The sequence below is a fragment of the Trachemys scripta genome, chromosome 2, assembly GCF_013100865.1.
Source record: "Trachemys scripta elegans isolate TJP31775 chromosome 2, CAS_Tse_1.0, whole genome shotgun sequence".
Taxonomy (NCBI): domain Eukaryota; kingdom Metazoa; phylum Chordata; order Testudines; family Emydidae; genus Trachemys; species Trachemys scripta.
This window is the reverse complement of record NC_048299.1, coordinates 243,217,175-243,244,004: the sequence shown is the minus strand read 5'-3', so window position 1 is coordinate 243,244,004 and position 26,830 is coordinate 243,217,175. Positions and strand designations below refer to the sequence as shown.

General features: G+C 40.3%; 1 protein-coding gene across 1 annotated transcript in view; it reads right to left on the bottom strand.

Moving 5' to 3' along the window:
• Positions 1 to 26,830, bottom strand: part of MTDH (metadherin) — a 55,563-nt gene that overhangs the window by 27,966 nt on the left and 767 nt on the right. Inside the window, exons 2-6 of the mRNA XM_034763343.1 lie at positions 18,334 to 18,438; positions 6,996 to 7,080; positions 6,202 to 6,381; positions 4,607 to 4,675; positions 1,696 to 1,947 (exon numbers count right to left, since the gene is read on the bottom strand). Coding sequence (XP_034619234.1) covers positions 1,696 to 1,947; positions 4,607 to 4,675; positions 6,202 to 6,381; positions 6,996 to 7,080; positions 18,334 to 18,438 — 691 coding nt within the window. The remainder of the gene's footprint in view (positions 1 to 1,695; positions 1,948 to 4,606; positions 4,676 to 6,201; positions 6,382 to 6,995; positions 7,081 to 18,333; positions 18,439 to 26,830) is intronic.

Sequence of the window (26,830 nt, the reverse complement as noted above, 5' to 3'; positions counted from 1 at the left end):
CCGACCCCTGGTCTACAGTAACAAGGTGTTTTTGTCTTATTTTTCTGTACGAATTCATTTGAGAGCTTAGTGATTGTCTGGTTTCACCCACATAGTTGTTACTGGAGCATTTAATGCACTGGATGAGGTACACAGCATGTGACAGGCATGTGTAGGCCCTATAGATCTTGAAAGATGTTGTGTTGGGAGGTGTTAATCATCATGGCAGCTGAAGTATGTCTGCAGGTTTTGCATCTGTTATGGCAAAGTCTGGTGTTGCTTTGACTTAGCAGGTTCTGGTCTGTGGGGATTCTGATTATGGTAAGGCTGCAGGGGTTGTTTGAACACCAGAAAGGGGGCCTTAGGAAAGATCTCTCTTTCACAGAGGTGGGCAAACTACAGCCTGGGGACCACATCCAGCCTGCGGGACCGTCCTGCCTCCTGGCTAGGGAGGCTAACCCTCAGCCCCGCCCCTGCTGTCCTCCCTGTCCCACAGCCTCAGCGCGATGTGACGCAACACCAGCACTCTGGGCGGCATGGCTGGCTCTGGCCCTGCTGTGTGGCTGCGAGCGCTTGCCGCTCTGAGCGGCACGCTAAGGGGGCAGGGAGCAGGGTTGGATAAGGGCAGGAGGTTCCGGGGGGCAGTGGCGGTTCGATAGGCATGGGATTCTGGGGGAGGGAGGGGACTGTCAGGAGGCGGGGGTGTGGATAGGGGTCAGGACAGTCAGGGGATGGGAAGTGGGAGGGGCAGATAGGAGGCAGGGGCCAGGCTGTTTGGGGAGGCACAGCCTTCCCTACCTGGCCCGCCATACAGTTCCGCAACACCAATGTGGACCTTGGGCCAAAACTGTTTGTTCACCCCTGCTCTTTCAGGATGTGGTCCTCATCGAGCATGGGTTGTAACTGTTTAACTGTACCCTATATAGGTTCCAGTGTAGGGTGGTAGGTGACAATTAGAGGCATGGGGTGTTTCTGTATTGAAGCATTATCTCAGTCAATGCTGAGGCCCTAAACTTGCACCTCACTCCGTCAGCTTGCAATATCCGGCCAATTTTGAGAGGCTTGCTCCCCCGTGCCTTCCAAATTCAGACTTTTCTAAAAAATAAAAAATGCTTTTGCCATAGAGTTGCTCATTGGTGCAGAATTGCCTACAGTTCATTTTTTTAGAAAAAAAGTCTTCAATATTTACCTCAAATATAAGCCTCAAAAAATCCCAGTAAAGACAAATGTTTAATAAACATTAGTAAACAAATGTTTACATAAATCAAATTGGAATTTCTTTGTGATCAAGTTGAAAATGCCTTGGATTCGAAATTCATTAGCCACCACTTAAAAAAAATATAAACTACTAAAAACAAAAAATATATCCACAAGGCCCTCAACCAACCATTTCTACATTTTTACACTACTGATTTTTAGTAGTGCTTTGGGGGAGGGCAAGCAGTTTTCTACATGACTGTAGGGAAAAAACATTTCCCCATAATTAACCTGGCAAATTGAATGTGTTACAAATATAAAATATAGACGTTCAAAGCAGCCGAACTGGATTGTTTTCCTAAATACCAGGACTCAATCAATTTATCAATATTAACCAAGGAAATAACTTTATACTAAACAGCAACAAGATTACAAAATGACAATTATGTTTTTAAGAATCCCAACATTGTTTTACCTTTACTAAAAGGTGCAAGAATGCTTGCATGAAGCAATACTTACCAATGCTAGGGAACAAAGTACGCTCTCCCCAGGACCTGCTCACAAGGGATACACTCCAATCTTTTCCATTTCCACTAGCATCTCCAGTGTCCTGACCCCAAGCAGATGTCTCAGTTTTCCTCTTCCCTGCTGCAGTTGATGGAACAGATGTCCATTTCTCCTCACCTGCACTGATCTCTGAGGAGATTTTTACAGACTTCTCATTCCAATTTCCTCCATTTACAGTAGGACTTTCATTCAACCCTGAAGAAACTTAAAAAATAAAAAATACATTAAAAAAGTTACTGGATGAAGAGTTAAAATATTACTTGATTATAAAGAAATCAAGTTCATTATTGAATTTTGGTCAGCAGCAACTAAATATTAGATACCAGAATCATATGCAGTTGCAAGACAGTTTTAACACAAACTATGAATTGTTACAATAATTCTTAGCCTCTAAAATAGGTGAACTTGTTAAGGCTGAAATATCTAAAGTCAGATACCCCTCATGTTTCAAATGTTAACACTTCTATCATCTGTGTCCCTCACCTCTGCCTGTAGGCTCCATTCCTGTGAAGATACTGAAATGTTTTAACACTCTGCCTTCCTCCTGCAATGTTAGAGAACAGGATTCTATTTTTTTGCCCTTCTTTCCCTCCCCCTCTTCATGCCTAGAGGGCCTCCAGTATATCCTTTTTTGCTCCATATCCTTCTTTTGCTTCACTTTCTTCCTAGTGGGGGTGGCTAAAAACTGCTCTCTCCAAAGTCAGTCAATACCATTCTTTCAGTCAGCTTTTGGGGGACAAGAGAGAGCAGAGCATAGTGCTCCTTACAGGCCCAGGTGTAGAACTCTGATCCCAATATGGCAGTGTGTTGTGATATTTACATATTGCCATAAGCAAACATGGCACTTTACAACAAAGTATGCTAAACAAATGAGAATCCTGGGTATTAAGAGTTTAGATTCGAGCAAGGTTAGTTGCAAATCTATGAACTGGCCCAATTCTGGAGTACTTGAATACTCTTGCATGCTCATAAGAATAAAACCAGTAAAGCAGAAATATCCTAACCTGTATGTACACAACTGAAAAGGAACTATATTCTGGATGAACTGCTGACAGCAGAAAAAGGGACTTTTTAAACAATGCTGCAACACTGTTCGGGATCAAGAGAACACTGGAAAAGGAATGCGAGAGGAGGGAGTACTGATGTCATGTCCCTCCTGGCTCCTAATAGAAGAGAGCCAAAATGGGACATCAAGGCGGCTTCTCTACATGAGGCATGGAAAAGGGGCAGCTACTCTGTTTCTCTTGGTTCTCTGGTTCTGATGACTAGCGCCCGTTCACTCTCATAGCTGGGAGAAATAGGAAGCAACATCAGAAGGCTATGCCTCACTTCTGTGCTCTTCTCCCCCTTAAAGGGCTGCTACTTCCTGCCCACTGTTACTTCTCCCTCAGGCATTAAAAAGGGGACCTCTAGCTCTGTAAAGAGCTCTCTCTCTGTGACAAAGACAACATGTCACCTCCTTTGCCCCTTCCACCAGAAAAGCAGCAATTGAGACAGCTGTGAGAAGCCCCTTCTGGCAATTCAGAGCTAGGATGGGATGGAGGAAGGTTTCCATTTTATTCAGGAAGTAACCCTAGTGAAAAAATCCCATATGAATAGTCAGGAGCTTTCCATATTGAAAAGGGCATATAAGTATTGGTCTTATCAAATCTGAAAACGTAGAGACAAATATTCCATGTTCTGCCCCTTAACTTTGTTTTCTTCCCTGTCTAGTACAGCATAAAAATATCCACAGCTTTTCGGAATATCCTAGCCCTGAAGATGACCACAGTCACTACTGTAACAGGCTGTCCTTCTGGAAAGCTATGAGTGCCAAGAAGGTGGACAGTAATGCATATATTTTATTCAGGTTCTTGTACTAATCTCCTTATCACACATATCTTCTTCTCTAGCAGTGCTGCACAGCACCAGCAGTTTGCTTGTGAGGCAAAGCTCTGAAGGATTGACAGCAAGAGACCTGCTTTCTGCTGGATGTCATTTCTTAGAATTCAACATAATGTTGATCTGCCAAACTACTTGGACTATATTTGGTCACAGCTACATCCACCAGCTAGCTTCACATTCTCCTGTAAATGTAGTCAGTTAGATAATGTTTTCACCCCTCATTAGACTTAAATAGTTACCATATGCATTTGACAAGGGTCAGAGTTAAACAGTTTCCCAAATGTTCCTGGATCAGTTTCTCTTACGAGAAAGACTAACTAGAAGCTTCAACACTCAAAACATAAGTTTTTATAATTTGAGCCCCAATTGGGCTAAAATTATAGTAATTCCATGTACCAACAGGTATTGGCATGTGCAAAATCTACATATGCCCACTACTGTGGTGTTTAGGTGCCAAATCACCAATTTATGCCCAAACTGCATATCAGATTCCTTAGACTCAGGACCTGTGTGTTTAACTCAAAGCAAATATGTTGAGGCTTTTATTTTATTTATTTATTTACTTTAGGCAACTTGTTAACTCATTAACTTGAGAAAGTGAACACTCTTAAGGCTAGTCTGGACAGTCCCCAAATGTTGTTCCAAGACACGAATGTTTGGGGTTTACTCAGTAGTAATTTTTATACCAGGTATAAACAGCATAAAAACTCTAGGTACAGTACGGCAGTATTATTAGAGTAACTAGGGCATAAAGAGTCTATATAGCCTATGTACTGTTATTGAGAAATAACTGTACAATGACTGTGCAAATCAGACACCCACAACTAAAGAGCAAGCAATTGCATAACTGAGAAAAAAGTTCTAAATCATGAACTGCACAGCATCCTGCACTCTGACCTAGGTGGAGTTCTAGTTCTGTATAGGAAACTATTACTCAGATTAACAAGTTAGCATGCACACTAGTCATGAATTCTTTTACCTTGCTGAATTGTTGAATCTCCCTTTGCAGATTTAGAGCTGCTAACTTGAACATTCAGAATTGTATCACCTGATTAAAGAGAGAGTCTTTATAAACCATTGTACATCTATAGTAAGTATTCATTACCAAAAGCCAAATTATACTTCAGAGGATCAGCTCTTTAACAATCATTAACAGACAAAAAATATTTACATCCTAAACTAAAGGAAAAATTTGCAAATACAGCAAATTTTTAGAAGCTATATTAAATTGAAAAATATGGGCATTTAATCTCAAAGGCTATTTGATTTATATACAGTTTAGATATCTCAGAATTTAAATCAAGGAACCCTAATCAGCTTTTAATTCAGGTTAAGAAAGAGTTAATTTGAAAGGAGCCCAACTATTTTTCCAGTGCTCATGAGCAGTATACCCAGACCAGGTGGAAGAGGTCATTTCATTGCAAACACCTCCGCTAGCCTCTTCCAGACATTATTACAAAAGGAAACCACTGTTTCTACCTCTTACCGAACCCAGGCAGTGCTGCAGATGCAGCTGAACTCCTTTCAAATTAACCTGGTGCAAGGTGACATCTGAGAACTGATGGTGCACTACACACTGCCATGGTCCCTGCTCAGATAGATTACAGTAGTCATTAATGTCCATAAAGATCACAATACAGTTACAGTCAACACATTTCTTGAAGTTGCTGGGTTGCCTTACTTCCTACATGCCCCCAGTGACAAAGGGAAAACTGACATAGAACTCAAGCGCAAGGACAGTGCATTCAGTCAGGACAGAAACAAGCTCCGATCAAAGAAGAAAGCAGGATCTGAGGCATCAACGATGCAAGGAGTCGAAGTTAGAAGGTGAATGTAATATAGTAAAGCACCAGAAAGCTTGAGCCTAGCTCCTATGTCAGAACACTTGATGCATTGTTCTTTGTTTAATTAGGCACTCAGATGCCTCAACAGGTACCAGACTGTCTAGAGGAAATCTGGTATCTAGTAGGCCAACAAAATGGTGTCTTTCCGGTCTTCTTGTGGGGCTCGGGCAACTGATGAAGCTGTGGTATCATCAGTTATGCAAACAATGCCCAAAGTAGAACTGGTATGGTGGTGGAAAGGGGAAAAAAAAGTAGTTTGTGTTTCGGTTTAATAGGAAACAAACTGACCACAAAGGGAAAGGAAGGGTGAGAAGAGGCTTGCTAAAAAAAACAAAAACAAAACCATTGGGATCTGCCAAAAAAATCAGGAATGATCTGTGAAACAAGGAAAATCTTCCCCAGCACAGTCAGAAAAGAACAACGGATGGTGGTGGGAAGGGGCTAGACTAGGTACCTGATTGAGGGATGCTTCTATAGGTTCCAAGAGACAAGGCTTTACAGTTCTCACCTGCTCCAGCTGAAAACATGGAGCCAATAACTGGGAGTCTTAGTGGGACAGGTATCTTTTGTTAAATGCTGTTTTTAGCTTTTCCTCCATCCTTAATTCCACACAAAGTATTACAACTTCCAATTCCAATATTCTTTACATGGATATATCCCCCTCCTATTATAATGCATTTTTAAGTGAACACTGCTTATTTTTCAAGTATTCTTTCTTTCTACAACATACCTTTATTTTTTCTGGGACCAACTGGAAAAGATGGTGTAGGTATTACTTGTTCAGTGGTTACTGTAACTGCATTTTCCATCCCAGGGAGATTTGGTTCTATTGGACCAGCATCAGTCAGTACCTTGTCACGCTTACGCTGCTGCCTTTTCTCACGGTTACTGATTTTAGTTTCCCAAGCTCCTAAAATATCCCCATAAATAAAAATGGCATTACATGAGTAATACAATGGTAAAAGAATAACCCAACTAAAATTTAACTAGGAACCAAGTTTAATTTTGTAAGAGTTAGCAATAAGATAGACTGAAACCAATAGGTAAAGGTGAGAACAAGGGTAGGTAACTGAACTTAAGAGTTTAAATGGCATGCTTGAAAAAGTATGTCCTTTTTCTGGATGCGAGAATAATAGTGTTTTGTTTTTACAACCACTCAAACCATATGAGCCACAACACTTCAGGTAGAATAAGATGTAGGATGACTGCCTTTGATGAACAATTTTAGTATTTTTCAACCCTTCTAATCCAACATTCACAGATCAAATTGCCAACACCCCAGTTCTGAAGCTACCAGCTTAAACTTTTCTGTTCCAGAAATCCTGGATTTTCAGATATTCAGCATCCAAACAGTCTTAATCTAAGAACATTTCATCAGGTAGTAACCACTAAATGACCACATATCCGATTTAAGATTATGACATCAGCTAATTAATTTTGTTATATATTTAAACAAGTAAATCTTAGATAGCATGTAGGCTAAAAAGTCTCACTGCATTGCCTTATCAATGCTGTTCTTAGTACCTTCATCTGTTTCTTTTCCATCGAGACGAGACAGGTCCTGAACTGTTTTAGCATCTCCCTTTGATTTCTTCTTATTCTTTTTTGACTAAAATTAAAAAAGTAATAATTCAGTCTTATGTTATTAAAGAGACTAAATGTTTCTATTACAGGTATTAAGAAAATATTGTTATAAAAAGTTGTAAGAATGAAAAGATATTTACGGATTAGAAATGGAAGACCTACTTTGCGAGATTAACCTTTTGATTAGTGCCAAAGTAGTGGCATTTAGGAAACATTTCTTCAGTATGAAAAGTGTGGGGGGGGGGAGGGAGGAGGAAAGGGAATGTTTTTTTGCTCTTTTTTTTATATTTAAATAGAGCAACTCCCCCCCACCCCACCCCCCCAAAAAAACCCCACATTGCTGACAAAATCTGCCAAAAACTGGAGGATCAGCAAGTGATGACAGGCCAGTCATACAGAGCAATCTGGATTGTTTGATAGGCTGGACCCATTAAAATAAAATGCATTTTAATACAGTCAAATGCAAATTTTTCCATCTAGTACAACACTGACAAAAAGGTCTAACACATTCCTCAGATAAACACACGGGGGGAATAGTAAGTAGAAGTAGAAAAGTGATTTTACTTCTGTATATAGCATTAGTGAGACATACTGGAATACGGTGTGCAGGTCTGCTGTCCACGTTTTTAAAAAGACGTTGAAAAATTGGACAATGCAGAATGATTCAAGGGCTGGAGAAAATGTTTTACAGTTAGAGACTTAAAGAGCACAGTCTGTTTAGTTTGTTAAAAGAAGACGGAGGTCATTTGATTACGTCTAAGTACCTTCACTGGGAGAAAATACCAAGTACTAAAGGGCTCTGTGATCACAGAGAAATGCATAACACGAACCAACTGCTGGAAGCTGAAGCCAGACAAATTCATATTATAAAGCAGGCACAAATTTTTAAACACTTACTCCTGGGGTCATTCTGCAGCAAAAAAATAAAAATTCTGCGCAAAATATTTTAAAATTCTGCAAATTTTATTTTTCAAAACAACACTATATGATCAGACCAGTTTCAATTATTTTGGTAATTTATTTCAAAATACCTGTCAGCAAGTATGTCTGTAACAATACAGATACGCACAAAAATTCCCCAGGAGTAGAGTTAAAGAAACCTCTATGACAATCCAGTTCCTGTTTCTCTGCCTCCTCCCCTCTCAGAGCCCAGCCGGGGGGCCAGAGACGCACAACTCCTCCCCCCCAGAGCCCAGTCACGGTGCTCCCCCAGCCAATACGCCCAACCCCCCCCCATAGAGTCCAGCCACAGGCCCTCCCTTTGCCCAGATACACACATCCCCTTCCCCCCAAACCCCAGGGATCCAGAGGGAGAAAGTCTGATGTTTGGTCTCAGGCTTACATGGAGTTTCTTATCAGAGGGGTAGCCGTGTTAGTCTGAATCTGTAAAAAGCAACAGAGTGTCCTGTGGCACCTTTAAGACTAACAGAAGTATTGGGAGCATAAGCTTTCATGGGTAAGAACCTCACTTCTTCAGATGCAAGACATAATTTTATGGAGTTTCTTGCACACTGTCTCCTTCCCTCAGGGCATGCTGGCAACTGCAGCTGCCAGGAATGCTCTAGCTCCCTCCCCCTCCCCCCAGCAGTGTCTTCTATGTGCCAGCTGGGTTCTGCAGGGTCCAGCGGCCCCTACTCGTGACCAACAGCATTGCATCCCATTTCTGTGGGGGAAAGGAAATTCTGCGCACATATTAATTTCTGCAAAATTCTACATTGTGCATTGGCTCAGAATTCCCCCAGGAGTAAACCCTGTACAAACAGCTTTCTTCATCTTTTGGGGTCTTCAAATTGAGACTTTCTGGAACATGCGTTAGCTAAATAAACTATTTGACTCAACACAGGTAAACTGGATGAAATTGTATGGCCTGTGATGTACAGAAGTCAAATTACATCACTGAATGGTCCCTTCTGGCCTCAAACTATATAAATCTCTGCAAAGAAGTACCTTGAGTTAACTGATGCATTCCACCAGGGAAGCCCTAAACTTTCACTGTTATCAGAGCAAAGACATAACAGGTCCAGAAAGTAAGTTGTATATAGGCTTGGCAGAATTAGATGTTTATTTTTTGCAATTTCAACAATATAGATTTTTTAATTTTTAACAATTTTAATGTTTACAGTTGTGGAAAATTAAGGAGAGTAGTATTGGGGTTAGGGCAGCACTGACAGTGGGGTACAGAGGGCTCTCAGCACGGCAGAGAGGCCCAAGACACCCGAGTGTGGGGTGCAGGGGAGGCTGCAGTCGTGGCTGGAAGAGCAGACCGTTAGTTAGGCCTGCAAGGAGCAATCACCTCACTGCTGTATAGTTCCTACCTGGGAATGGCTCTCTCACTTCTGGCTGAGAAGTGAGTGAGCAGGGCCATAACAGCAGAGCTGCAGAGGGCTCCCTCCATTGCCATAGGGCTGGTGACACTTGATCCCTGCAGGAACAAGGTGCAGGGGAGGTGCTGATCCCGGTGGGCCAGAAGAGAGACTCCATGGTTGGGGACTCTTCTTCCTCTTTGCAGTTCTGGCCAGAGGTCTTTGCTCTGCCCTGCCAGGACTACAACTGCCCCCACACCCTGGACCTACAGGGACCAGATGTCACTGGCCCTGTGGACATGCAAGGAGCCCTCTGCAGCCCTTCTGTCATGGCCTCTCCCTCACTCCCATGACAGTGGGGCTGTAGAGGGCTCTCTGCACTGTTACAGGGCCAGTGGCACCCAATCTCTGCAGAGGTCAGGCTCAAGAAAAGATACAGTTCTGGTAGAACAGAGAAGGGACACCTGGCAGTCCCAGCTGGTGAGAGCAGGGATGTGACAGTAGACATGCAGAAGGTTCTCTATGCTGCTGCAGTACCAGAGACACCCAATCCCTGAAGGCACAAGGTGTGGGGAAGGCTCTGGCACAGCAGAGTAGAGAACACTTGCCAGGACTGCAAGGAGGAAGAGCCCCCTTCCCCGGGGAAGGCCATCCTGCTACTGAATGGCTCTGTCCCTGGGCAGGAGCCATTCAGCAGCAAGGTGGCCTCCACACAGCCAGAGGCTGCTCCTCCTCAAAAGGGCTAACTTTAATAAATTAAGGGGACTAGTTAGGGAAGTGGATTGGACTAACATATTTAGGGGTCTAAAGGCAGAAGGCGCCTAGGATTATTTCAAGTTGAAGTTGCAGGAGCTGTCGGATGCCTGTATCCAGAGAAAGGGAAAACGGTTCGTAGGCAGGAGATTTAGACCGAGCTGGATGAGCGAGCGTCTCAGAGGGGTGATTAAGAAAAAACAGAAAGCGTACAGGGAGTGGAAGATGGGAGGGATCAGCAAAGAAACCTACCTTATTGAGGTCAGAGCATATAGAGATGGAGTGAGAAAAGCCAAAAGCCGTGTAGAGTTGGACCTTGCAAGGGGAATTAAAACCAATAGTAAGAGGTTTTATAGCCATATAAATAGGAAGAAAACAAAGAAAGAAGTGGGACCGCTTAAGACTGTAGATGGAGTGGAGATTAAGGATAATCTAGGCATGGCACAATACCTAAATTAATATTTTGCATCGGTATTTAATGAGGCTAATGAAGGGCTGAGGAATAGTGGAAGCGAGACGGATGGGAATAAAGGAGGGGGGGTTGACATTACCGTATCCGAGGTAGAAGCCAAACTCAAACAGCTTAACGGGACTAAATCGGGCGGACCGGATGATCTTCATCCGAGAATATTAAAGGAACTGGCGCGAGAAATTGCAAGCCCCTTAGCGATAATTTTTAATGAATCTGTAAACTCGGGGGTGGTACCGTTTGACTGGAGAATAGCTAATGTGGTTCCTATTTTCAAGAAAGGGAAAAAAAGTGACCCAGGTAACTACAGGCCTGTTAGTTTAACATCTGTAATATGCAAGGTCTTGGAAAAAATTCTGAAGGAGAAAGTAGTTAAGGACCTTGAGGTCAATGCCAATTGGGACAAATTACAACATGGTTTTACGAAAGGTAGATCGTGCCAAACCAACCTGATCTCCTTCTTTGAGAAGGAAACAGATTTTTTAGCTAAAGGAAATGCAATGGATCTAATATACCTCGATTTCAGTGAAGCGTTTGATACGGTACCGCATGAGGAATTATTGGTTAAATTGGAAAAGATGGGGATCGATATGAAAATCCAGAGGTGGATAAAGAACTGGTTAAAGGGGAGACTGCAGCGGGTCGTACTGAAAGGTGAACTGTCAGGTTGGAGGGAGGTTACCAATGGAGTTCCTCAAGGTTCGGTTTTGGGTCCGATTTTATTTAATCTATTTATTACTGACCTCGGAACCAAATGTAGGAGTGGGCTGATAAAGTTTGCGGATGACACAAAGTTGGGAGGTATTGCCAATTCGGAGAAGGATCGGGATATCCTGCAGGGAGATTTGGATGACCTTGTAAAGTGGAGTAACAGTAATAGGATGAAATTTAATAGTGAGAAGTGTAAGGTTATGCATTTAGGGATGACTAACAAGAATTTTAGTTATAAGCTGGGGACGCATCAGTTGGAAGTAACAGACGAGGAGAAGGACCTCGGAGTCCTGGTTGATCACAGGATGACTATGAGTCGGCAATGTGACGTGGCCTTGAAAAAAGCTAATGCGGTCTTGGGATGCATTAGGCGAGGTATTTTTAATAGGGATAAGGAGGTGCTGGTTCTGTTATACAAGGCACTGGTGAGACCTCATTTGGAGTACTGCGTGCAGTTCTGGTCTCCCATGTTCAAAAAGGATGAAATCAAACTGGAACGGGTACAAAGAAGGGCCACTAGGATGATCCGAGGAATGGAAAATCTGTCGTATGAAAGGAGACTCGAGGAGCTTGGTTTGTTACCTTAACCAAAAGAAGGCTGAGGGGGGATATGATTGCTCTCTTTAAACATAACAGAGGGATAAATACCGGAGGGACAGGAATTATTTCAGCTCAGTACAAATGTGGACACGAGAACAAATGGATATAAACTGGCCATCGGGAAGTTTAGGCTTGAAATTAGACAAAGGTTTCTAACCATCAGAGGGGTGAAGTTTTGGAACAGCCTTCCGAGGGAAACAGTGGGGGCGAAAGACCTCTCTGGCTTTAAGATTAAGCTTGATAAGTTTATGGAGGGGATGGTTTGATGGGATAAAGTGATTTTAGTCAATAGGTCAATAACGTGCCATTGCTGGTAATTAGTAACAATGGTCAATGATGGGATATTAAAAGTTACTACAGAGAACTTTTTCCAGAGGGTCTGGCTAGAGAATCTTGCCTGCATGCTCAGAGTTCAGCTGATCGCCATATTTGGAGTCAGGAAGGAATTTTCCTCCAGGGTAGATTGGAAGAGGCCCTGGGGGTTTTTCGCCTTCCTCCGCAGCATGGGGCAGGGGTCGCTTGCTGGAGGATTCTCTGCGATTTGAAGTCTTTAAATCATGATTTGGGGACTTCAACAGCTGAATCAAGGGAGAGAATTATTCCAGGAGTGGGTGGGTCAGCTTTTGTGGCCCGCATCATGCAGGAGGTCAGATTAGATGATCATAATGGTCTCTTCTGACCTTAGAGTCTATGAGTCCTCTTGGCAGCCATGGCTGGGGTCTCTGCTTTGCTAACCCCACAGCCTTCCCCCTCACCTTGCGGTGGCAGGGATCCAGTGTCCCTAGCCATACCAGGAACCCTCAGTAGCTCCACTGTCATGGCCCTGGCTCCCTCGCTCCTGTGACTGCAGGGCTCCCTGCATGGCTGCTGACACCTGATCCCTGCTGGGACTAGGCGAGGGGGCAGGGAGAACTGCACTCACACCAACTGTTACTGATGGATTTTTTCTTCATCCATTTCAGTGTAAGCTGCAATTGACATTAATTGACATCTGTGAATTTAAATAGAGTCCTGCCAAGTCTAACTATAAGAAAGGCTGCAAGTTTGTCATGGAGATCACGGAAGTCACAGATTCAGTGACTTTCCGCGACCTCTGATTTCTGCAGCAGTTGGTGCGCCTGGCCCAGGGGCAGCCAAAGCAGTCCCGGTGCCAGGCCCAGTGGCCATTCCTGGGGCAATATCGGGCCACCGCACCCCCAAGCAGTAGCAGGAGTTTGGGTGTGGGAGGGGGTTGCAGCATGGTACGGGGTGAGGCAGGCTCTGGGTGGCACTTACCTAGGGGGCTCTTTGGAAGCTGCAACATCCTCCTTGCTCAGCTCCTAGATGGAGGCGTGGAGGCAGGTATGTAGCCTGTCGACCCCAGCACCAGCGGGGGTCCCGGGCTGCGCACCGCCCCCCCCCGCACCTCCCCAGCACCAGTGGGGGTCCCGGGCAGCACGCCGCCAGGTTGTTCCCTCCCCAAGATTTAGTCGGGGTATATAGCAGAAGTCATGGACAAGTCACGGGCCATGAATTTTTGTTTACTGACCGTGACCTGTCCATGACGTTTACTAGAAACACCTGTGAGTAAAACGAAGCCTTAACTATAAGGCAGAAGGATCACTTATTCAGTAACCGGCTACCAAGCACTGAGTATGGGAGGGCTACTGACTCCTCTCCATAACTTCTCTCCCCCCCCCGCAAAAGAATAAGGGTAAGTTTCAAACATTTCTTTTTCCCTGCATTTGCTATCGTAGTAAACTAAATTAGGTATAGAGAAAAATAACCCAGCTGTGTTAGGGGAACAGTTCCTATACAACTGAAAATACTGTACATATTCTTAAACTAAACTACTATTTTATAAGAAAGCATATAACTAATGATAAAAAAGGGCAGTTGAAAAACTCTGACTGGCCAGTTCTAGTGAGCACCAAGTAATAGATGTTCCAAAAAAAAGGAGTAAACAGACTATAAACCAATTCCCCATAACTGCTCAACTTCCACTGTTGGCTCTTGTGAGGTTATTATTTCAGAAGTTCTCCAGACATCAAAATCTTCCAGGCAAAAAAAGGACCTAAACACTTTTTTTTAAAAAAGGCTTTTGTCCGCTTTGCTTTAACAGCCCCCTCGTTCCATCTCTTTATCATCATCCCCCACACCTCCAAAAAAGAGGGCACAAACCCAACTGCCCCTCTGCTTGACCCATCACCTTCAAAATACAGCATGAAGAGTCAAATGACAAACATTAACAACTAAATAAAAAGGCCTACATAGTCACAAGAATAACTTGCATACAAATTCTGACAATTAAATTTTAAAAAATTGATTAGAGTATTAGACATCCAAATTTAACATCCAGCTTTTCTATGAAAAGCTCACATTAAATGTTTTTATAGAGTCTTACAAATAGGGAATTTATGTTGCTGTAAACAAGGATTTAATAAATAAATCAGAACTTAAAGTTTATCATCTTTGCTTTCCTAATATCAATTACTGGAACATGGTACATATCTACTTTTTCCACAACCTGCCAAACTCAGTCAAGGTTTCTAACATCAGTCACCATCTCAATTATATCACTGACTAAAACAGTCAGGAGGCGCAAGATGACTGTATAAAATAGGAGTTCTATTCATTCTAAATGATCACCTTCTGCTGCACAGAAGGCTGCCAATCTTCGCTCTGCCATCAGCTGAACGATACATTAAGAACTTGGCAGACTAGCAAAAAAACTTTAGATCAGACAGATGCGGGCCTCTATACAGAGGAAAATAAAGAATGTAAACGTAAGTTTTCCTTCCCCACCATAAGAAAGTACTAATTCAAGATGATGCATGCTTTTTTGCAAATAAAACTAGCTATGAAGGAGCTTTAAGTAACTTTCCATTTGCTCTAGTTTGCCACTTTCCAGTGGATGGCAGACATGTATGGCAAATTAAGTTGACTCGCTTATTTTTTGCTCTTGTGTAACTGAACAAGGCAGAGATGAAGAGGGAAGTGGCCAAATTGCAGACAGTACACATGCATCTTCAGTACAAGACCATACTGGAGATGACAAGCAGAAAACTGTCACCATCTTCAAGGAATAAGTGAGGCTCATGGCCCCTGAAGAGAAAGACAGCAAAGAATCGCAGAAACACAAGAAGAGCACCAATACAAAAAAACTCAATGTATGCCAAGTAATTTTTAGATATGGAAAAAAACACTTAACTTGTAGTCATCAGTTTACTCCTCTAAGCCGAACAAAGAAAGAGCACTCTCACAGGGCCTTGGGAGATTCTACTCAGTGCACTCAAGCTATTAACAATGCAATGCATGTATGGAAAGAAGGTGATTTCCCAGAGTGACTAACATAGCTTTCTAACTATCCTAAGTTGAAAAAGAGGCTTGGAGCTATTTTTAGTTGACACTGAAGGGCACCAATTTACACTCAGACTTCATATTTTTATTCACTCCAAAATCTATTTTCTTTTAATTTAAATAAGATGTTTTAGATTTTATTTAAATTATAAGTGTTTCTTTTTTAAAAATAAACCTATTTAAAATGAAATATGAATTTACTACAAAATACATTACAAGCTGCAAATGTAGCAAAGATGAGAAAAAATCCAGAAGAAAATGAAGGTAACCTGAAAACTTATAACATATGGATTCAATGCTCATTTGACTAAAATACAACTCCAGGAATAAAGGAAAACATTGAAATTGCAAAATACTTCTGTAACAACCACTTTGCTTCAGTTTCACTGAAGAGAGAAGAAGGATCCAAACTAATTCTACCCAAGATATGCACTTGAATTCAGTGGTTGACTGTTCTGAGCCATTTATTAAGAACTGGTCTATTCTGATGATAATTTGCAAAGAGAATCATGACAAAATAGATGGAACTATAACAGCCAAAGTGGTCCTAATCAGCCTGAAGGGAAATGTATAAGATATGCTGAATATACAGAAACTTATTTCCATATTATTTGGCAAACTGTAGAAAGATTGCTGCTGTATTGCTGAGGCTGTTGAAATTTGGAAATAACTGAGGCATTGAAGCAAGAAATACCCAACAACAAAATTAAATTGCAAGACAAAGAAATAGATGGATCAAGCACTTACTACACCTCATTTTTTTGCTAATATTCTCAACCCAAAGTACCAAGTAGATGCCTAACTGCTGAAGATGCTGGTATGACATGGACATCTAAATTACCTATCGGTCATGCCAACCATAATACATTTCAGGGCTGGAAGGTGTCCCATTCAAGCAGTACACGTTTGCTGATGTTTTAAAGAAAGTCACACCACTGAATTGGTGGAAGTCACTAGCTAAGCACCTGGAACAAGAGTTTGACGACATGCGAAACCAGTTTTTGATAGCATGGTCCCCTCTTCTGCAGGCAAAAAAATAGTATTTTCTTCATTTGGATAATCCATTCAAAGTTGATAAATCAATTGAGAGTTGAAAAAGCAGGAAAACTTGCCTCGCTTCCAGTCTATGAATAAAAATGAGGAGGGAGAGATGAGATCTACTAGTCTGAAAAATATGAAGAACAGTAATTTAGGAGGCTGTCTTCTCATTTTCAGTAGACTTAGGTGAGTAGGAACCTAAGCTCCAGTCCCTTGCACCAAGGCATATTTGCTTAAATTAAATGTATATACTTATACATACCCCTAGGTAGCAAAAAGATGTACCAAATCTTGTGTAAAGGCTCTATTTAGTTGTAAACCAACATGTTTTAATGGTTATATTAACCAGTAATACACCTCTCTTGGAAAGTCACAGAAGTACAAATGGGAAAATTGATTAAAATGTATTTAAATAATCAAGGCTTTTCACTTTGTGATTTAAATCATGATATAAAATCGCCCTGATTTACTTCAAGACATCCTACTAGATTCGCGCCTTATATTTCCCCAAAATGATCTGACTACATTACTCTACTAAAAACAGCCATTTAGTGGCATAGAATTACTTGGAACTGCAGTTTAGGCTTGGTACTGTTTCGTCAGGGAGGGAAGGAGAAAAGTTAGCAGCAAGAGAGAAATATGTTTGTTTCTTCGCTTAAAAAAATGTTATCTTTACTTCCAAATACAAACACCTAGGATATACGTTAGAATTCAGGCTTCCATCTAACACTGGAACATATCTTGTTATTCAAATGCAGAACTAACTAATACTACAGAATTTCCAATAACTTATTTACTCACTCAAAAGCTATAAAACCATTAACAGTTGGGAAATAAATCAGGACCAAATATTTGGGTTTTTTTTAATCAAATTGTTTCCTACATTCAAAAACTTTTCAGCAATAGTTACAGTTAACCGTTTATGCTATTTACAGAATATATCTTCTACTAGTACAAATGAATCCCCAACAGTATCATGAGAACAGTTTTTAGCCTAATCACTTTGTTGTCTATCACAGAAAGATTTTAAAAATTCCCTGTATGAGTGAGTACATTTTTATTAGAGCTAGAACCAAAACCAATGTGACAATCATTTTCAAATCAGGAAATTGCTGCACGGCAATTTACTTGACATCATATAATTTAAACCAGCAGATGTAACCTGTATTTTTTTTCAATTATATAAAGTTGTGAGCAAAAGAGCCAAGATAAAGTCAGTTCTGGTCATATGCCTATTTTAATCAGATAAATAAAAGTTGTCTGGTGAACTGAGGGTATATTTGCTCAGTGGTTTATGGTACATGTTAAATCTGGAAGAAATGAGAAGGCAGTCCTCAATGTGTAGGAAATGACAAATTTAAATGCAATCTGATTTTCTATTTAAACGTGTATAGCAAAGCTTTAACAGAAGATGCAAGTTTAGCCAACTAAGTCAGTAACAGGATATGCATGTAATTAATTTCATAACAAAAGCTAAAAAATTTTTTCCTTTATTTATTGCCAAAAATCAGACTTCAAGGTTCCATAATTGTCTTCAAAAATTAAGGACATCACCACCACCTAAAGGCCAGATCCCGAAGCCCTTAAGTCAACAACTCCCATTCAAGTAAAAGAGTTTAAAAGTGTAGGATTTGGCCTTAAAACAGCACGCCCTCAGCTTTTAGATGATACAATAATTGTACGTTATTTGAAAGCTTACACTGATCACCTTTTGAGCACCTACAAAGAGTACACACAATTGAATATTGATTTGGCCTTATGTACAGTAGCTGCTATTCAGTATTTTAAATTCCTTTGTTTTAAAAGGAAGTGCAAACATTTAATTCCTGATGTAGGATGTTAATATCTTTAAAGCTATCTTTCAAATAAATAAATAAATAAAATTAGCAATTGGAAAATTTACTATTTTTATAAAATAATTTAAATTGGATAAGAGCTCTTCAGGGCAGGGATTGTCTTTTATTCTCTTATACATAATGGAACTGGTTAAGGTCTTCACATAATACAAATACATAAAAATTAATCTCATCAGGAAGTTTACTATAGTTTCAAAGCCATAAATAACCTTCTCATTTTTCTTTTCTGCATCCAGTGGCTGCTTCAGATTTTCTCTTCGAACCGTCTGAATGATTTCATCCTCAAATACTTCAAGAACAGGCCGTCCATTAGGCTGCATATGTAATCAAAAATTTAAAATCAGATTAAATCTGAGAGGGCAGGTGAAGCAAATCACAGAATGTAAATTACATGATTACAAAGAGAAGTATGAGAGGTTTTCTTTGAAGCCAACTATAGTTCTATGCACTATGGGGAAAGAACCTAAATGCTAGCTTAATTACCTTTTAATGTAAAGCAATTTAGTTTTATATGAAACATTTTCAAAGCTTATTTTCAAAATTTCCGAAGACTGCTACTGTGGTTGTATATAAACAAGTACATGAACTAGTAAATATACTAAATGCAGCTGGATAAAAATCAGACTAGTAGTTTCTACAGCTAGTCTGTTGAATAGCAACTGTCTTGCATATCGTAAACAAGCAGATTAAGAATCATCACCAGTGAAGGAAAGCCATGACTTATTTATAGTAATATCTATACCAAACTGTAACCAATTATGTAGTGGAATGTTATACAGCTTTACTATTTTTAATGTAAACAAACATGAAATAAAATAGAGGACACTGGAAGTATTTTATCAATCTTTATATTGAGGGGTATTAAATATATAATTGCTCCTAGACAAAAAAAATATGTATCAATAAAATTTTCAGGAACTTTAGGTCTGATCTAAACAACTGTAGCTTGGATTCCAAATAAGTTTTGCTAAACATTACAATTTTTTAAAAAATTCTTCCTGATGAGGTTTAGGATTGTGTATATTGATAGCAATTACTTTAATACACATAAGTAAATGGGCATGTGCATTTGCTTTCTCACATGTATAGACACAGAAGTACACCTCTACCTCGATATAATGCTGTTCTCGGGAGCCAAAAAAGAATCTTACTGCATTGTATTGAACTTGCTTTGATCCACCGGAGTGCACAGCCCCGCCCCTTCGGAGCACTGCTTTACCGCGTTATATCTGAATTCATGTTATACCGGGTGGCGTTATATCGAGGTAGTGGTGTATATGCAGTATCCATGTGAGCAACTGCACAAGTACTCACAATTGGAGTAAGGTGTCCTCTGCAGTATCTCACTGTAATGCAATAATTGCATAAGTAACTGCATAAGTACAGCAAACTACCTTCTAGTTAAACCTCTGTAGTGCCAGCCACAATTCTGTTTTGCCAAATGTATTGGGGGAGGGAGGAAGGAGAGAACGCGCGCGAAAATGGAGAAGTGTTTTCCCCTCAAACCAGGGATTACTTTTCAAAGCATCAACTTTGTCAGATACCAAGTTCTTAAAACTACAAGTTGCAAATGTAGTGGGTTACCTATTTAAATTAAAAACAAACTAACTACACATGGATATGCACGCTATTAAAAATCTTAAACTGGGTGAAATTTTAGACAGTCACTAAAAAAAAGCAGTTTTGGTCAACCCCAAACCATTCTCAAAATGTGACTCAAATTCACCAAATACATCATTTCAGCCAGTTTCTGAAGAAGGGCCCCTCATGAACCATTCACAAGATGGTAAGAGGAGAAGAAGGTGCAGATATAACTTTAGGCCTACTGGTTATGGCCTGGGATGTGAGAGACCTGGGTTTTAATTATCCTTTTTGTCACATTTATATGGAGAAGGGATTTAAATTTGGATCTCCCACCTTACAGGAGAGCGCCCCAGTGACCAGGCTATGGGATATTCTGGAGTGGGTCTCTCTCAAGCTTTCCTGTTGAAGTTGTTCCACTGTGTATACATAATTAAATAGTCATTGGAACAGGCTCATGAACTTGGGTCTCCCACCTCCCAGGCAAGTACCATAATCACTAGGCTATAGGAATCTCACTCTCTGCATAAAATACTTGAATAGTCACCAGGCCAAAGTGGAATAACTCAACTTGAGAAGCAGAGACCTATACCAGAATAATCCATGGCCGAACGGCTAGCCCTTGCCTGCAAATTCAAATCTCTTGTCCACATCAGACAGAGGGAAGAACTGAACCCCAGCTCACAAGTGATTTCCCTAACCACTGTGCTAAAGGTTATAAGGTGACACCACTTCCTGCTTCCAGCCAGTTTAGGAATCTAGTCTTTTATTAATTTGCTTTTAGGTGGAAATTTTTTTTTGTTTTTGTTGACCGAAATGTTTTCTTTGACTTGAAACTAATTTTGTGTCTACTTTTTTGACGTGCTCAAATTTTTTGGATTTGGTTCAACCTGTTTTTTTTTATTTTATTTTATTTTGGTGCTGCTAGTGAACTGAAAAAAAAAATCTGTAATTTGCCATGCTCTACTTAAATCTGGATTTTATTTTAAAAAACACTCCGAAATAAAGACCTTTGCACTTTTATTTAAAATATTTCTGCAATACCCCTCACCTCTTCCCCACTCTTCTGACAGTCTTCAATCAGACTGTTAGTTCCTAAGTGCTGTATTAGTACAAAGTAGTAATAAAGGACATTCTTGCTGCCATTTAGACCCAGAGACTTATTACAATTATTAGCCTACATCAAACTCCTTCTCCCACCTCTGGAGCACAGAGAGAGAAAAAAGGGGCATGAAGGTTTAAAACAAACAAAAGTAAGTACTTCACACAACAGTCAACCTTTGGAACTGTTTGCCAGGGGATGTTGGGAAGGCCAAAACTATAACTGAATTAAAAAAATAATGAGATAAGTTCATGGAGGACAGATCCATCAATGGCTATTAGCCAAGATGGTCAGGAATGCAACCCCATGCTCTGAGTGTCCCATAGCCTTTGACTGCCTGATGCTGTGACTGGACAATAGGAGTGGATCACTGATTGCCTTGGTCTTTTCATTCTCTTTGAGGAATCTGGCATTGGCCACTGTCAGAAGACAAGATACTGGGCTAGATGAACCATTGGTCTAACCCAATATGGCCATTCTTATGGCGATTTCATCTCCTGCCGATGTATCATTTAAGTTATGTTTCCATGATATGTTTAGTCTGCATGGCATCGTACTTAAATTCATCTCCATGGGATAGGAGCTGCATCTTCATTTTTATTTGATAGTACCAAACATACTCTTGACTGAGTTTGTATTTTCTTTTACAGGACACAATTTTAACTAAGAATTAAAAATCATGTTTAATATTAATCTCAAGCACTAGAACTAAAGTTGTTGCCTTTAATTTCAGAACAGGTCAAACTGTATGTTAAAGGGTATACTACTTTAATACTTGCTGACAGATTCAACAAGAAACATTTGTTAGATGGAAGAGCTGCTACTTATTAGCACCTAGGATATCTAGCTATTACACTGCCTTCATAACTATTCTAAGGCCAGGTCTGCATTACAAACTTACATTGATATAACTGCATCATTCAGGTTGTGAAAATCCACACTTCTGATCGATGCAGTTATATAGTCCTAACCACTGGTGTGAACAGCACTATGTTGATGGGAGAGCTTTTCCCATTGACAGAACTTCTGCCTCCTGTGGAGGTGGATAAACCATGCTGATGGGAGTTCTCCCATCAGTATATTAGCGTATTCACTAAAGCGTTGCAGCTGCACTGTTGTAGCTTAAGTGTAGACCTGCCTCCTCAGTGACTTGACTTAGCAGATATATATTCTTCAGATTTCATTTGTTATGCACTGCCTATTTTGAAAGCCAAAAATATAGAACTGCTGTCTCTTGTAACTGATTTAACGCCCAAAGGTGAACACACACTTTCTGCACACAGGATGTGGTGACAACTGTTGACAGTGCATTTTTTGTGGGCTCTGAAGTGACTTGGGTGAAAAGTGCTATTCTGTCTTGCGGTGGCTTAAAGACTATGCTCTCCTGCCTTCAGCTGACAGTTGAAAACAGAGGAAGAGGAACAATTTTAGGGAACTTCAGGATTTTTAAAAAAATGATCTGAAACAAATGTTACTAGAAGTGTACAGCCTTAACTGCAAATGGAAAGGTGTAATTTTGGGTTAAAATTATCTTTAAAAATAATAGTTGTAATATTTCACATTTAAATACATCCTGAAAACTTTTTTTTTTAAATTACTTTCTGTTATGAGATAGTTTACTAATAAAACTCAAACTCAGCCCTGTATCATAACAATTAAGTTTTTAAATTGTGGAACCTTTTCCAAGTCTCAAATTGATTATTTTAGAACAAGACTAGGAGTTGATCCAACCTCAGTTATGAAAGATTACTTTGTTTGATCCTTTATTTAAATAGTAAAAAGTATCGAAATCTGCTATGTTACAGTATACTTACAAAGAACCCATAACACTTTCCATAGCATAGAACAGTGGTTCCCTATTATTGTTGTTTTTAAACTAAATAAGACAATGAAGTTGATGGGTTGCCTTTTGAGTCCCACCCAGGGTCCAAATTCAAGGGGGGGAGTGAACAAAAACCAGAGACCAGCATCATCCTCACCCTCCTGAGGGGACACCAACTACCAGAAGTCCCGGCGGGGGGCAGGGAGGAGAAGAGAAGAGAAGAGAAACCTTGTAGGAGCCAGGAGGCTCTGGGATTGGAGGTGAAAAAAAAATGTCTTAAGAGGATATAAATAATCCCTATAGATTCCTCTTTCAAGCACCTGGCAGAGGCAGAAATTGATTTCTCCATTGGATGGGGACTCCAAACAGTGAGCTATCCCCATCTTTTGAATCAATCTATGGCTAGTAAGTTTGGTCCTTTGTAAAGGTGTTACCAGAGATTACTACTCTCACAATCAAATATATTCACTAAATAGTTTTGGCTATTTGACTAACTCTAACATTAATTTATATTAAAAACTTTAGATTGGATATTATTTGACTAACATACTGGCAAGCAGTACACAATCTTTTTATTCCCTTAAGTTGCAAGGGGTATAGCTGTAGTGGCGTTCTTTACCCGACGTATGGGTGGTAAGTGCCCGGTAAATTTTTCAAGCCCTGCGTTCAGTAATACATGAAAGTTGTAGGTTACCCGCCACAGTGAAAGCTCAGTAATTAATTGTTTTTTTATATATTTATTTATTTATTTAGCATGACATTGGTAGTTTTCATCTCATTCAAATATATATATACTTAGTGTTGTATTCATATTTTGATCACAATTTATTTTAAAAACGATACTACAGTTAAAAATATTTAACCCTATTTAAAATTTGGCAACACTGGAAGGATTAAACTACTGGGACAGATCCTGCTAATTTTTTTTCATGAGAAATAGGGTTAACTGAAACAGCATAGTTAATGATATGTATCATTGTGTATATATATATATTTATGGATCCAGTATGTGCATTTTCTTTAACAAGAGAATGTGTGTTCATGGGGAGTTAAAATAGAAGACAATACACCTATTAAAAACTCAAATACTTTGGTGGAACGGTGTGTGTCTGAGTCAGTAAGGGCTTCGTCCCTTTTGTTTCCTTGATGAAAAAGGCCTCAAACATTTGTTAATTATTTTTGCTTTTCTTTTTCTTAGATATATAAAGAATGTCAAGTCTATTTTTTCCTGATTGCTGGGGGACATCATGGAGGACTCAGATGTGTGTGTTCACTGAATAAACAGGATTTTGAATCTTTAACAAATATACCCTCTCTCTAAAATGGTAATTAATCAAAGTTTTAAACAGTCTGAATAATACCCTCCCCTTCCAATTTCAAAGCTTTCACTCCCTGGATTCTTAAAAGATAATTTCACTGGTTCTTGGTCACCATAGAGTTTTCCAGAAGTGAAGACCTTAATTTCTAATTATTTTTTTTTTTTTTTTTTAAAAAGGAGCAATACCCACTTAGCCATTCTTCTTCGCATAGCAAAGAACCAGAAAAAGGTATAAGCCCAGTTTTTCCCACTTTGCAGATCATCAGTTAAACTTTCACTTATTTAGATCTTATAATGAGAGGCAACTGAAAGGCAAGGTTGTAACAGGCCAAATGACATATATTCCACTTTCTTCCATCCTATTTTGGCAAAACAGTATTAAAACTATTTAGCCAAAACAGAAAGCTACAGACCAACCTGTCTAGGACCCAAATCTCTGACAAGAAAGAAAGAGCTTTAGAAGGGTGTGCAGTAACTTGATGCATGGGATTAGTTTGCTTACTAAGTGAAAGTACAGCAAAGCAAGCAATATAAAAAACAAGATGGATGAGGTAATATCTTTTATTGGACTAACTTCTGTTGGTGAGAAGCTTTCAAGCCCCAGAAAGCTCTTCTTCAGGTCTGGGAATGATTTAAGATTAAAATTGCCTTCACAAAACAAGGACGCTCCACCAGAGAAGTAGATCGCTTCAAGGAACGGACCACCCCAATACCCCAAGAGAACTTGCTTCAATACAGAAATAAAGCCTTCTCCAACCACATACCCCTCGTTGTCACCTACCACCTCAAACTGGAACCCATATGGTGTATCAAACTACAACCTAAACTTGATGGGGAATGCATCCTGAAGGAAATCTTTCCTGAACCCCCACTTCTGACCTTCAGACAACCCCCCCCCACCTCCTCCCACATGATCAGAAGCAAGCTCCCCACAAACCAGGACACACCAACTCAAAGCAGAACCAGACCTTTCCATAACAAGAGATACAAAACCTAAAGACGTATCTCCACTGCTACAATGATCAACACACCTTTCAAGTTTCAATGGTAGCCATGTTAGTCTGTATCAGCAAAACAAAACAAAACACAAGGAGTCCTTGTGGCATCTTTCAAGATCCATGGATTCTAAACATGCCTATCACAACATGTTGTATACCTCATCCAGTGCACTAAGTGCCCCAACAATTACATTGGTGAATCCAGATAATCACTATGTTCTCAAATGAACCTGCACAGGAAAATGATGATAGACAAAAACTGCCTTTTCACAAAGCAATCACTCTATGTTTGACTTATCAGTCCTCATCCTCAAGGGAAATCTGCACAATACTTTCACAAGACAAGCCTGGGAACTTAAATTCATAACTCTGCTAGACACTAAAAATCATGGATTGAACAGACACACTGGATTAATGGCTTATTACAACAATCCGTAACCCACTAACCCCATCTTTTTGTCCTATGACTGAGATGTTAACTGGCCACTCTACCTTGAATGGTCCCTTAGAATATGAGCTACCTATTTATACCAATCTGTTCTACCTTGCATTTACCTGTGAAACTCCGAGTACCTTTCCCAGACCTGAAGAACTATGTGTGACTTGAAAACTTGTCTTTCCCGCCAACAGAAGTTGGTCCAATAAAAGATATTACCTCATCCTCTTTGTCACTAATATCCTGGGATGGACATGACTACAGCTATGCTACAATATCAAAAACAGACAGTTGTCTACACATTGTGATATTTAAAGACTGAAAAAAATGCAATGGAATCCTGCAATGCAATGGAATTTTAAAGTGGTTTCTTAAGAAACAGCTTTACTTACTTGAGATTATCCTTAGTGCACTTATCAGACCCACCAAGTCTCTCATTTAGAAATAGCTTTTAGATTATTACAGTGTGTTCCTGTATGGATTATCGATTTCGCTCCATCTTTTCAATGAGACATGCAAAATCTTGAGTTGTCAAGTTTATCTCAAAGTCTGTTATTTATTGCTACAGTTTATAGTACTTGTTCACTTGTGTGGACTCTGTAATAAACTTTAAAAAAACCTAAGCTTGCTTGCTTGAAGAAGGTAAACTTCTAACTTCTGTAGAGTTAAAGCTTTATTAAATTAAAAGGTAATTAAATCTCAAGACCTCAGGGTTTCTTAGAAAAAAAAAAAGAAAAATGGAGCTATCCCATCTCCTAGAACGGGATGGGACCTTGAAAGGTCATCGAGTCCAGCCCCCTGCCTTCACTAGCAGGACCAAGTACTGATTTTGCCCCAGATCACCAAGTGGCCCCTTCAAGGATTGAACTCACAACCCTGGGTTTAGCAGGCCAATGCTCAAACAACTGAGCTATCCCTCCCCCCTTTAGTTTCTAAAGATGAACCAATGCTGTCCCATCTCCCCGCAAAAAGCTTCAATGCATTTACTGCTACTCAAAGCTTTCCAAGTAGCAAAGCAACTGAAAAGAAACGGGCAATCTCACATGAGCTATTCATAACCAGAACAACATGCAAATACCACATGAGTTTCACCCTGCAGCTACTTGGGAAACCTACAGCACTAGGACTACTTGTCCCTGGACTTCACCAGCAGCCCTCTCTCACACCAGCGTCCACCTTGAAGCATTATGGTAAGTTTTTCAAACTCTCGTTATAAATAAAACGTCTAAAACAAGAATGTTGTGGCAGTTTTACTTTAATCTGAAACAAACTGTTCAAATTAAAGACCGTGCTTCTTTCGTTCTCCAAATGCAATTGTGAAGCCAATCCTCCTCCCTCGCGCCCCCCCGTCAGTGAGCTCCCAACCCCCTCACGCCCCCCCCGTCAGTGAGCTCCCAACCCCCTCGCGCCCCCCCCCGTCAGTGAGCTCCCAACCCCCTCGCGCCCCCT